The sequence below is a fragment of the Chrysemys picta genome, chromosome 8 (assembly GCF_011386835.1).
Source record: "Chrysemys picta bellii isolate R12L10 chromosome 8, ASM1138683v2, whole genome shotgun sequence".
NCBI classification, from domain to species: Eukaryota; Metazoa; Chordata; order Testudines; family Emydidae; genus Chrysemys; species Chrysemys picta.
The window spans coordinates 68,368,028-68,380,506 of NC_088798.1; the positions used below are offsets into that span (position 1 = coordinate 68,368,028).

The following is a 12,479-nucleotide window of genomic DNA, read 5'->3' on the forward strand; positions in this document are numbered from 1 at the left end:
AAGCTAGGAGAGCCCCCTATGGGAGTAGGCTATAGGATGAGCTCTCTTCACAAAGAGCCTGGCTTGTAGTAGCCGGGTTTCCTCCCAGCTTTAAGTGATATTATAACCCAGTACAGAGCACTCATGGAACTTCCAGCTTCTAGCTGTGCAAAACAATCAGTGAGTGCACACATCAGGGAACAAGACTGGCCCCACTCCTGTGAGCAAGCAGTGCAGCCACACGTGTCTAGTCCGTGACACTAATGTTTTCCCTCTGGGGACCCAGGCTCTCACCCTTGTCCTAGACAGGGCTTGTTCCCACTGTGATGTAGCAGAGACTTGGTGACTGAAGGATGCAGCACTCTGCCAGACCCTATATGTCCTCTGTCTGGAACTGAGACCCCTTTAAATAACATGATTTTTCTGTTGATGCTTCTGGGACAAGTAGAATCAGTGGGTGGCCCACTGAGTTCAGGCATTTCTGGGGGCTGGGAATACTCCAGGTACAAAAGCCCCCTTGCCATGTGTTGGGAACAGGGAGCAATGCCCCTCCCCAGCCTCCATGCTCCTGGGTCTGACATCAGGTCGCTGCTGCCTCCCAGCAGCAGCCTTATCTAAATGCTCCTGTACGTCTCCTGTGGCAATCTTCCAATCCCCTCCCTCTCCTGGTGGACAGGCTGGGGGGACAGTCGGCAGCGGGGAGGCAGACAGCAGCAGGGCTGTCGCCACCTCCCAAGTAGCAGGGCTATGGAGCAGAAAAGTCATTGAGACACCCCAGTGTCTAGGGAGAAATAACAGTTCCCCACCCCCACACCAAGGGTTGTGGTAGCATCTTCCCTTCAGTGCTTGACTCCTGGTGGGGAAGGTGAAGTTAATGGGGTTTAAGAAGAGCTGGAGCATCATGGGATAAGTACTCTCCTGGGCACCATGATGGGATTGCTGCCTACTATTCATGCAAGAGCGTAGGGTGCCTCAGGACCACCATGTGCTTCAATGTGCCCAAGTGGGTAACAGGAGGGAGCTGGAGCTGGACTCCAGGCTCCCTGTAGCACCCCTGAGATCCTGTGCTTCCTATGGCCTGCCTCCCACCACATTGCAGAGTTCGGGGAAAGCACGCTAGCTGAGCAGATTCCCTGGCTCCCCAGCTGGTATCCCAGTTTGCCACCTGCTTCCCCAGGTTCTCCCCCAGGACTCTTGTTTTTGGTTCCAGACTTGCCTCTTTAAAATCTGTAGGAGCTGCTGAGAGCCACATTGAGCACCTCCTGGGCCTAGCGAGATCTGCAGAAGATCCTATAGATCAGGGGCAGGTGGAGTAGGTATGAAGATATGAAGGGTGGGGAGAGCTGGGTGGCTGCTCTCTGGAATTCCCTCCTATAGGCTTAGCACTTCTTTCCAGTATGTGTCCTTGCAGAGCATTGGCAGCCACTCTGTAGGCTAACCCTGATATTGCCCCTTCCTCAAAACCTGCAGCAGAAGTTCTGCCAAACCAGGGGCCAGCAGAGAATTTTTTCACCAAACTGGAGGGTATTTGGGCAAGTCATTTTTATTGAGGTAGCATTTCAGTCCATCATGAGAACTTTCCAGTGCTGGCTTAGCCACGGCCTTGCTCGGGCAAGTCACTTCACTATCTGCCCAGCCTCTGGCACGCCTTCCCTCTCCCTGCCAGGATTCTCTTGGTCTTAGGTGGGTCGCTGCCAAGCCAGCTCCGTCCAGATTCCAGCTCACTCAGACATTGGGACATCTCTGGTGTACGCAGACAAAGAAGGAGAATTAAGTGTACGATGAGAAGTGACTGATCCAGACTCAGTCGGGACTGCTCACATTCCACACAGTTGGATTGCCCTAGTGTGGTTTATAACTGGTAATAGTTTGCAAAGCACAGGCCACATGGCTTTCTCTTCCCTCAGATGTGCTGGAAGACATAAGAGAGGAGTGTCAGAAATACGGCACGGTGGTTTCCTTGCTTGTTCCAAAGGAGAATCCTGGCAAAGGCCAAGTAAGTGTGGAGGGGAAGGGGCTTGATATTTACACTACCAGCCTCACTGTCAAGCATTAATCCTGCTGGATGAGGGCAGTACTGTGCAACTAGAAGTATCTGGTTCTGTTGTGCAGCAGCATGAATTTGTCAAGGTAGCTCAGTGTTTCCTAGCCTAAGAGATGCCAGACTAGTTTTAGGGGAGGCTTTGGGGTACAGATTGAGATTGTTTCGGCCCCAAGACCTCTAATCATTTGCTTTACCAGATAAAACTGCGGCGACGGCCGGGTATGGGCCCGACGCTCCAGCGCCATCCATTTTCAGGGCTAGTTGATTTTGGGGTACAGAGTGGAGGATGAGGAAAGTGGGGTGAGAAAGGGGTGTGTTAAGATGCTCAGCGCCAACTTGCTAAATGTCTAGTCCAGAGAAATGAGGAATGGTAGGTAGAAGCTTAACTGGCCTTCCCTACAGACTCAGGCTGTGTGACCCCCTTCCCTGCTGTTCTAGTCCCACGGAGTCTGCTGAGGGCACTCTGGAGTTACAGGCAAGGAAATCAGTTCACTAGCGATAATTCCTCACTAAGGAGGAGAGGAATAAAGCCAAACTTACCCAATCAGTGGGTGATGGATGAAATCCCTGGGGTCTGTGACTCAATGGCAGTGATGCCCTTGTCTCTGTCTTTTCAGGTCTTCGTTGAATATGCAAATGCTGGTGATTCCAAAGCTGCCCAGAAATTGCTCACTGGAAGGATGTTTGATGGCAAGTTTGTTGTGGCTACGTTTTACCCCCTGAGTGCCTATAAGAGAGGGTATCTGTACCAAACATTGCTCTAGCAGCAGCAGCCATCAGGAGAGTCGGCAGCACCTTTTCTTCATTTCAGTGTGTTCTGCAGTTGAATGTACAAAGAGCTTCCCAGCCCTGCTTTTGAGTAGTTTTGAAAGGAGATCTGCACAGGACAGAACTGGACTTTTGCCCTCTAGTGCTGCTTTGTCCTGTACAAAGGTAGCCCATGCGGCTTTAAAATGATCTGTGTTCTGCTTGTTTGGTTACATTAGAGATGTGGCTCTTGCCTACCCTGGAAGGCTCTCGAGTGACTGGAGTAAGCAGTGGCATTGCCATCACAGGAGACTCGATATCTAAGCAATTGAGGTTAAGTCTGGTTCAGACTGTTAAAAATGTTGCTTCAGTGTCTTGACACTAATGATTGACTAATGTTTGGGGAAAGGATCTCTCTGTTAACTATTCATTAGCGGAGTGAGAACCCCTTCCCCCCCCACCCCACCCCATACACTTGTTCTGAGACACCCAGGAGGCCCTCTGGCAAGAACAGGAAAGACTACACTTTTTTTTTTCCTGTTATCTAAGGTAAAAAGACAAGCAGAAACCCCTGCATCTCTGGGGTGGGTGGGGGAGACTTCCGGTCTCTCCACCCCATAAAGTAGTGGCCATCTGGCCTTTGGGGTTACGCTGTCACTGACAGCTGGCCCAGGGAGACCTGTAAAATTTCCTCCGCTCTAGCGTCCGCTGTTGTCTTGTTGGGAAACTGATTGTCAGTGTCAGTGAAGGCAAACTGCTGTCTGAGAGCAGGGCACCTGCAGCAAAGTGAGTTCACTTGTATGGACAGGCTGGGCAAATGTGGAATCCATTAAGCATCTTTGGGGAAAGGACAGTGTTAGTCCTGACCCCTGTAACACCATGTAATCTAGAGGTTACACATTGCCATAGTATGGAGTCATCTACCGCAGCTGACATCCATTGCTCTTAGTACGAGTGCCAAAGAGTGCATAATGGAGAGGCATTCCCAGCCTCAGCAGGATGTCTATTCTGAAGACTTTTTTAAGGGAGAGCAAATTTGTACCTGTCGTCATTTCCTTGTTTGGCTTCTGTTGTAGCATGTGTGGTTTTTTTGCTTTAGCCAGTGTTGATTTATTGGAACTGTGGCAGTAAGCAGGAAGCACTGACACTTTGGGCTCTCCATAGGGTACACAAAGGGCCTGAGACAATACAAGATCCTTTAGAACAAGAATCCTTGAAATAATCCTACTTGACTGCTAAGGGCCTCCTTCAGGGTGATGCATTCTAGTGCTAGAGGGACTGTGGGGTTAGCAAGCACATTAGTTGGATGCTGTTCAGGAGCGCTGCCAGCTTTTCTGATGCCCTAGGCAGCGGGAAGGTCCCGCCCCAAAATGCCGCCCCCCCACAGAGGCAGCGGAAGGTCCCGCCACCGAAATACCGCTGCGATCGCCGCCCCCCGAATTGTAGCGCCCTAGGCCGCCTAATGGGTTGCGCCGGCCCTGATGCTGTTAGGAAAGAAACAGATTGGGTGTGGCCCATGTCACTGCTTCTCTCAACAGGAGAGCAGCCTAAATTCGACTCATGTTCTACTTGCAGTGCTTTAGCATTGAGAAAGAGCTGCTAGAACAGTAGTTCTCAAACTTTTGTACTGGTGACCCCTTTCACACAGCAAGCCTCTGAGTGCGACCCCCTCTTATAAATTAAAAACATTTTTTTCTATATTTAACACCATTATAAATGGTGGATGCAAAGCGGGGTTCGGGGTGGAGGCTGACAGCTCGCGACCCCCCAATCTAATAACCTCGCGACCCCCCTGAGAGGTCCCGCACTAGAATGTAGTGTTTACAAACCCCACATGCACAGACCCCTTCCTTTGAGTGATAGGCACAGGAGGCGAGGAAGTAAAATAACCCTAGAGGGTGTGGAAGCTGCTGCACCAGTTTTAGTGCCGAGGAGAGGCCTCTGATCCCAAGCCCTGTCTAGAGAAATCTGGGGCAATTGTTGAAGAGATGTCCCTACCTCACCCTGCATTGAGGCCGCTGCGCTTATCCGGGCAATGTGCTGCTAGCATCCTGCCCAGGCTGGACTTCCAGCATTCTGCACTTGATCTTTCCTGCTGATATTGCCAGTGTGTCATGCGAGAGTCAGTCTGCAACATGTCATAAGTCACTTGTCTTCATTCCTTCTCTGTGCTGCTGTGAAGTGGCTACTGCCATGCTGTAGTTAAAGTGGAAGCTGGCTTCCCATTATAAGCCCCATATTTAACCCTTCCCTAGCTCCTCCAGAAAGAGCCTGATCTTCCTGAGTTTTTCTGTGCCACTTCTCACTCAAGGTAGAGGCTTTTCTGGGGAGTTTGGTAAAAATCCCAAAAGGAATTTTGATGTTTTAAAAATGAGCCTGTGATTCATTGATCAGACTGTTCCGAAGTGTGGTTCAGAGTATCCCAAACAGGGTTTCACCTGGGGACTCCAGCTGTGCGTGCTTTGTTTGCGTGTGCTTAGCTGGCCTTGCTGAGACATGCCTCTGAGTGTCCAGGAGCTATATTAGTGTTGGGTTTTCAGTGTGTGAAGAGCTGGGTTTATATTTATGGATGTTTAGTATTTTGGTAGTTTAAACTGCCATGCTACTGACCTGACTGCTGCTATCTGCCAGGCTGAGCCACAGGGGGAGGACACCAAGGGCTGTCTGTGCTGGAGATGAGGTCATGTTAATTAACACAACATTCAAACACTCTGGATGTGAAGATGGCCCTGTTCAGATCATTGTCAGCTGGCCCGACTTCACACTCACCTTCACCCTCTGCTTAGACCCAGACCATCCTGTTTAAATGTGACCTTCCCCAAGACTGACTAGCTCTGGCTGGGGGAGCTGTGCTGTGATGGGAGGGCTCTGAGAAAGATGGGGTATGGACTGGGGAGCACATAGAGGGGTGGCGTTAAGCCAAGGGCTTGGGAAAGGGCATGCATGGGGGGAGGGGGTGATGGGAGCCCAGAAAGGGACCGTGAGGAGGAGACAGTAGGGCATGCACAGGCATGGTAGGAACTCAGGATGGGATACCGAGGAGTGCGAAGAGACCATGGGGTGCCTGACTAGCACAGAGTGGGGGTGGGTAAGATGCAGTGTTTTGTCTATGGTAACTTTAAGAGCTCAGTCTTCTAGATACCAACCTTGAGGTGCGTAAAGTGTCCCCGTGCTAAACCTCTCCTTGCCCACCCCAAACCCCGATGGGCACCCAGACATAGCCTCAGCACACCTTGCTGTGGCCTGGAGCAGCTGGTCCTGGAGGGAGCACTGCTCCACCAGCCCTATGGAAACAGGCCTTGTTTGGGAACCCTAACCCATCCCTCCTGGGAGAGTGTCAATGGGATCCAGCTGCACACCAGTCCCAACGTCACTGGGACAGGGAGCTTTCCTTGGGCAGCAGGTGACTGGCGTCTCTTCAGCCTGCCTGGCCAAGGGGGTGATTTGGCCCCACAGTTCAGCGAACTTTCCCCCCTTGGGATTTGCTCCCTCTCAGCCAGTCTCCATGTCAGAGAGGCCCCCGAGGCTCCCTCAGGTCTGCCCATCTTTCTCTGGCTGTCAGACCATGCCCCACCCCTCAGGGGCCTTTTCCCCAGACATTGGCTGCTCTCATGGCAGTCCATTTGTGTACCCCATGTGGGCTGTGTGCCTGGGGAGACCCTGACAAGTGCCACAGCTCCCCCCAGCTCTCTAGCAGAAAGTCCCCCGAGATTGTGCCCCGTCATGGGTCTCTCCCTTGCTGGGAAGGAGGCAGCCTCTGTCCCCCAGCTTTGCCCAGCATTCCTTGATTTCCCAGCCCCCATTCTGGGGAACAGGCTGTGCTGGGTCTGTCTCTTTCCCCCCAGCCTCCATTAGGGGCTGACCGCACCCTGTCAGAGTTACAGGGTTCAGCTGCTCCCCCAGTGCCAGACATGCCTTTGCTCGCTCACTGCCTCACCCATCCGACTCTGTGCCCCCTACAGAATGCAGAAATGGAAGCAAAGGTCAAAATAACCATTTATTAGGAGACTGGAATCTCATTTCCTGTCCCAGGGGCCCATCTCCTATGACCTAGACACTAGCTTTGACCTTGGGGTATCTTACAAATTTGGAGGCCCAGCTAAGCCTGTGGGGGATGTAATGAGTAGGTGAAGGATTATGCAGCAGGGCGGGAAACAGCAGCTGCTTCCCAAACAGGCCATTTCCAGGCCACACAACGCTGGGGCTTGGGTGCTTTGTGTTCAGTGTGTGTATGGGGGTGCTTTGCTCACTGGATCCCAGCCTTTGCTCCTTTGCAAGGCCCGGTTTTGTTAGGTGCCTGTTCTAAGTAGCAGAGCCAAGCTGTTACTAACCCCTAGAGGGGAGACAGGGCTTCCTGGTGGAGCATAGGGGATGTTCTTGTTCATCTTGGCAGAGTTAGCTACCAAAGATGCTGGCTGGGTTTTGTTTAATAGCTTTAATAGATTTGAACCAAATAAACCTGCAAAATGCAAACCACTTTTACTAGCTTTTGTCTCTTGGATGCCCTGGGAAAGCAGGGCCTGAGCCAGTAAGGATCCTTGGAATTTGTTTCTGGATGTTGGTCCTGGCCACACCCCAATGTGAGCCTTAATGTTCTGCTCCCTAATGTCCCTGTGCGACTTTAGCTACATACAAACATTGCTAAAGCAGAACCAACAGTGTGTTGGAGGGAGGCCTTCCCAAGCGCCCACCTAGTAAGCACTTGGTCGTCTTTACACGTGGCTGTCCTGTTTGCCTTTGAGCCTTGCTGTGGAGCAGTCAGGTTAAAACCAGATCTCTCGGAAGAGCATGTTGATTGGTGCACCTTTTGCTGGTGGTATTTTAGCATGATTAAGGGCACGTCTTCACTACCTGACGGATTGGCGGGTAGCAAACGATCTATTGGGGATCGACTTATCGCATCTAGTGAAGACACGATAAAATCGATCCCTGATTGCTCTGCCGTCGACTCCGGAAATCCACTGCGGCAAGAGGCGGAAGAGGAGTCGACGGTGAAGCGGCAGCGGTCGACTCTCCGCCGTCCTCACAGCCAGGTAAGTCAACCTAAAATACGCAACTTCAGCTACGCTATTCACATAGCTGAAGTTGCGTATCTTAGGTCGACTCACCCCTCCCCCCCCCCCCCCCCCCCGTAGTGTAGACCTAGTCTAAGGGCAGCAGGAGTCTGTCTCCTGTACTGCTGGATCATAGCAGAGCCAGGCCCCCAGTATAAGCAAATGCATTAGCTCTCCTGTTCATTGTCTGATCCCTGGCAGCTCTCACTTTTTTTGGTTTCCAAACAGGCTGCACACTCAGGTTATGTCTACACTACAGACCTTACAGCAGCACGGCTGTACTGCTGCAGCTGCACCACTGTAAGGCCTCCTGTATACCTGCTCTATGCCCACAGGAGAGAGCTTTCCTGTCAGCATAATTAAATCAGCCCCAATGAATGGCGGTAGCTGTGTTGGCAGGAGAGCGTCCACACCGGCACTTCCATCAGTGTAACTTATGTAGGTCAAGGTGGTCGCTTTTCACACCCCTGATGGACAGAAGTGCTAGTGTAGACAGCCAAAGAACGCTGCTGCCAAAGCACTTTTCAGCTGAGCCTTTTGCTCAGAGCTGGGATCTGTGTAGACACAGCTTTCTTCGCAGCTGAGCCATTCCGTTCCTACCATTGTCTCTGGCCTGCTCTCGCCCTAGTTACGCACCACGCAGAACCCCAGCTTGCTGGGCACAGTTTGTATCTCCTTGGAGCTGAACATGGCTCTAGGGATGGAAGAGAAGATTTAGTGCCCTCATCACAAATACTATCATCCCCCTCCTGATCTTCTACCTCCCCACCATTCACTCACTGCTACTAACACCCCACACGCTCAGACACGCTCCACCTCGGTCCCCTCCTCTTTGCCACCAGGTTCTTCCCCCCCCCCCACAAAGACAAAGCAGTTCTCTCCCTGGCCCCACCAAATTTGCCTCTCTGTCTTCAAAGCTCAGCAGCCACCGTAGCCTACTGAGACTAAAGGCTTCCTTGCTGGCAGGAGTCTCCTGTCTCTTCCTCCCTGCTCTGCGGAGTCTGTGTCATGTACCTACAGTAACTCTCCCTGCCTGTGCCTAGGGATGGGGCGCCAGCTAGGAGGAGTCTGGGGCAGGTAGAAAGAGCTTGCCAGGACTCCTCCATTGACTAGTGCTGAGACAAGGAATGGAGCTCCCCCTAAAGGTTCCATGTCGTAACAGCAGCTGCTGCACTATTCACACTTCATTCCCATTTAAGGTTTTCCCTCCAACCAGCAGGACTAGAAAAATACTCTTTAAAATGAAAACGTAGTTTCAGCAGCATGGGCCATGTTCAGGCTGGGCAAGTGGGATTCAGTCAGGCTGGACTATCAGGTGCTACGTGCGTACATCAATCAATGTGACAATGCTGTGTGGCCATTTCAAGGAGAGCTGATTGCTGAGTCAAGTACTTCAAGCTCTCCACAGAAGAAACCAGGACTTTAGTCTGGAGATCTTGGATGCTCATGGTTGATCTCCATTGCCTCAAGTCTCTGCCCTGTGAGCTGTTATGTTTTCATCCCAGCCCTTTGCAGCCTATTGTTCTGCTCCAGTCTGCAAAGATCTGTGCCTGAAAGTATCATGTGCAGACGTCACAGCTTCAGTCCTAAACTCTGGGAATTCTGGGATCATATAGAGCAGGAGTACTGGGAAATTGTTGATCCTCTATCTATGCCTTGTTTGTTAGCTCCTGCTAGCCGTCAGACATTCAATGGCAGCTCAGACTCTGAAGTTTCCATATTTATTTACCATGTTTTCACTCTGGAGGACTTTGTAGTGCCCATAACCTTCAACTAAGACTGTTCTCCACCAAGAACCTCTAGCAACTTCACTGATTGCTCTCAGGGTGGTGAATGTGGAGTAGAAGATATTTAGTCACGAATATCCATATGTAAAATGCATTCCATTGATGTAGTTTAACATGGGCATGATGGCCATGGGGGTAGGTACAAAGCTGGCTATTAGCCATAGTGCACAGTCTTTAGGGACTTAAGGTCAATCAGACATGACCTTTGGGATAGTACAATACTGCGTCAGCAAAGAAAAAAGAATGGTGCATCAGCTCATGCTCTGCCAGTGTACTGGGGAAAGATGTCAGCTGTAGACTCAATGCTGCACTTGTAGCACAATACAGTTGGAATATGTAGGAGACTTCCAGGGGTTCAGTGAAATGGGGAGAAAATCAGGGCATTAGCAGATAGAGTTCACTTTCCATGGTTGTGCTGAGATGTTTGGGGCAGAGGGATACGTGCATGGAGAGGAAGTGGAATGAAATGCTGTCACCAGTTTGTACAAGGGAGACTGAGTCAGCAGAGGGGAGCTGTCAGACGAGGGAACAGTCTCCTGGCCAGTCAGGACAATGAGCGTCACCCAGCTCCTGCTGCGGTTTGTACAAGAGTTGTCTGACTAGAGCAGAGCAATGGCCGAACACACACACCCCACACGCCCAGTCTCCTCCAGCGTGCAGGGCTGGCTCTAGGCACCAGCTCTCCAAGCATGTGCTTGGGGTGGCAATTTCCAAGGGGCGGCACTCCAGTCCCCCCCACTTTTTTTGCTTGGGGCACAAAAAGCCAGGAGCTGGCCCTGAAGCAAGATGTTCCCTGTCAGCTGAAGCTTTCCGGCTGAGCTAGAACTGACACTGCAGTTCTGGCTTCAGTAGCTAGATGGCGCTCATGGCAGCCTGAGTTGCACAGGCTGGACTGCAGTTCAGGCTGCCCTGTCCCTGGAGAGCCAGAGCATCATCCCCGGGAGCTGAGCCCGGGCTGCGGTGGCGAGAGGGGCTCAGCTCCGGGGCATGATGCTCTGGCTCTCCAGCGGCAGGGCAGCCTGAACTGCAGTCCAGCCTGTGTGTGAGGAGTTTTGACTGCTAAGGGCCTCCTCTATTGCTCCTCCATCTCACATTGCTTCCGCCCATGCATGGTGTTCAGAAATTTGTGGGAGCCAGGCGTGCTCCCTCTCTGGGGTCACATAGCGTTCTGTGAGCTTGTGCCAACTCCAGTGAACAGCACGCTCCTGGAGTGGAAGTCTGCTACCTGTGCTTAGGCAGCCCAACTGCTGATACAGCAACTGAAGAGGGATCCTGTTTATGCTGTACAATCCTCAACTACACTGAAATGTGCCGCAGCTCATGCTGGAAAGATCCATTAGGTCCAGCTTGGTTTCTGGCTGATGTTTCTAAAGAAGGGGCACCTACCCTAGCTCTCCATTATGTGGTACTGACTGACACCTGGTTACTCTTGTGCCAGACTGTGACCTAGAGGCTACTCTACTGACACCCCAAGGTAGCTGTATAGCAGCACTCAGAGATGCAAACAGTCTGCAGCCTGTTTGTCAGGAAATGCAAAGGCCATGATTCTGGGTGAAGAGCTGTGTAGCTGTTCACTGCCAGTTACTCCTCAAACCAAACACAAGCCCGAGCTGGTTTAATTTTGCTCCGCACTAGCCTCCATCCACTCTTCACAGGAGCACTGTATCTACTGTGACAGTCTCTCAGCCTGTTTCTTATCTTTTCTTTTTGCTGTAATCTGGTCTGTAAACACATGCCTTTGTTCAGATTAGATCTAAGCTGATGTACTCCCTTATGCACTGTTGCTGAGCTGATGTGTGCTTGATAAAGGTGATTAAAAAAAATAAAGCTTCACTACAAGGAAGGTAATTCATTCAGTTTTTCTTAAACCAAGCATTGTTGAAATACCATGTTATGGGTCCTCCCATTGGCTAGCTTCGGAGGTTCCATGCCTACTGTGTTGACTTTTGCAAATCCCATTCTTAGGCTCCTCTCTCCCCCCCATTCATTGTACAGGGAGAGTAGGTGCTAAACTCAGGCTGTGTGGATACCCGTGTATTCCTGTGACTTTTGTAGGCACCTATATAGTTAAGCATTGCAACGCTGTGTCACAACACCTCTTCACTTCAGGGAGCCAGGCCTGCCTTTTCAAACTTCAGCTTTAACTCTGCCCTGGAGTGACTGGGGAGGGGCAGTGAGGAGAGAAAATCTGCTGGCTCTAAAACTCAGGGCAGGTCTACACTACAGCAGGGCTCAATGCTCTGAGATTGATCCACTGGCAGTCGATTTAGCGGGTCTAGGAAAGATCCATTAGGTCCAGCTTGGTTTCTGGCTGATGTTTCTAAAGAAGGGGCACCTGTCCTAGCTCTCCATTATGTGGTACCCTCTAGGAAAGACCCGCTAAATCGACTGCAGATCGTTCTCCAGTTGACCCCCTATACTCTACCCCTGCTGAGAAGAGTAAGGTAAGACCCCGCGGTAACTCAACCTCACGCAGCTGGACTTGCGTTGCATAGCATAGGTTGATTTACTGCGGTAGTGTAGATATAGCCTTAGTGTGATCTAATCTGGGATCCCAGACACTAAATGCCTTAATCCCAGTCATTCATATGGCTATAATGGGAAGTCACTGCAGAGCAAAGCCAAAGTTGTTTGGCTACCCTAACTGTGCAGTTCTGGACCTTGACATGTTTGGATTCAGGTTCTACCTCAGCTCTCAATTTCCTGTATGTGTAATGCTTGTTCTTGGGCTAATTACACTAGTCATATTTTACCCCACCATTTCTGATGACACATGTTTTCAGTCATACCTCCATCTGAATGTGGTGTGTCAAGGCATATTCTAGTACAAGGAGGGTTCGGACCCTCTCCACTAACAGCAGTGGCTTT

General features: G+C 51.1%; 1 protein-coding gene across 2 annotated transcripts in view; it reads left to right on the forward strand.

Moving 5' to 3' along the window:
- The window catches only part of UHMK1 (U2AF homology motif kinase 1), a 37,360-nt gene extending 25,910 nt beyond the window's left edge, over positions 1–11,450 (forward strand). For both annotated transcript variants that reach the window (XM_065554770.1, XM_065554771.1), the window contains exons 7-8: positions 1,887–1,975; positions 2,641–11,450. In XM_065554770.1, coding sequence (XP_065410842.1) covers positions 1,887–1,975; positions 2,641–2,787 — 236 coding nt within the window. In that variant the 3' untranslated portion in view covers positions 2,788–11,450. The remainder of the gene's footprint in view (positions 1–1,886; positions 1,976–2,640) is intronic.
- The last annotated feature ends 1,029 nt before the right edge of the window (positions 11,451–12,479 follow it).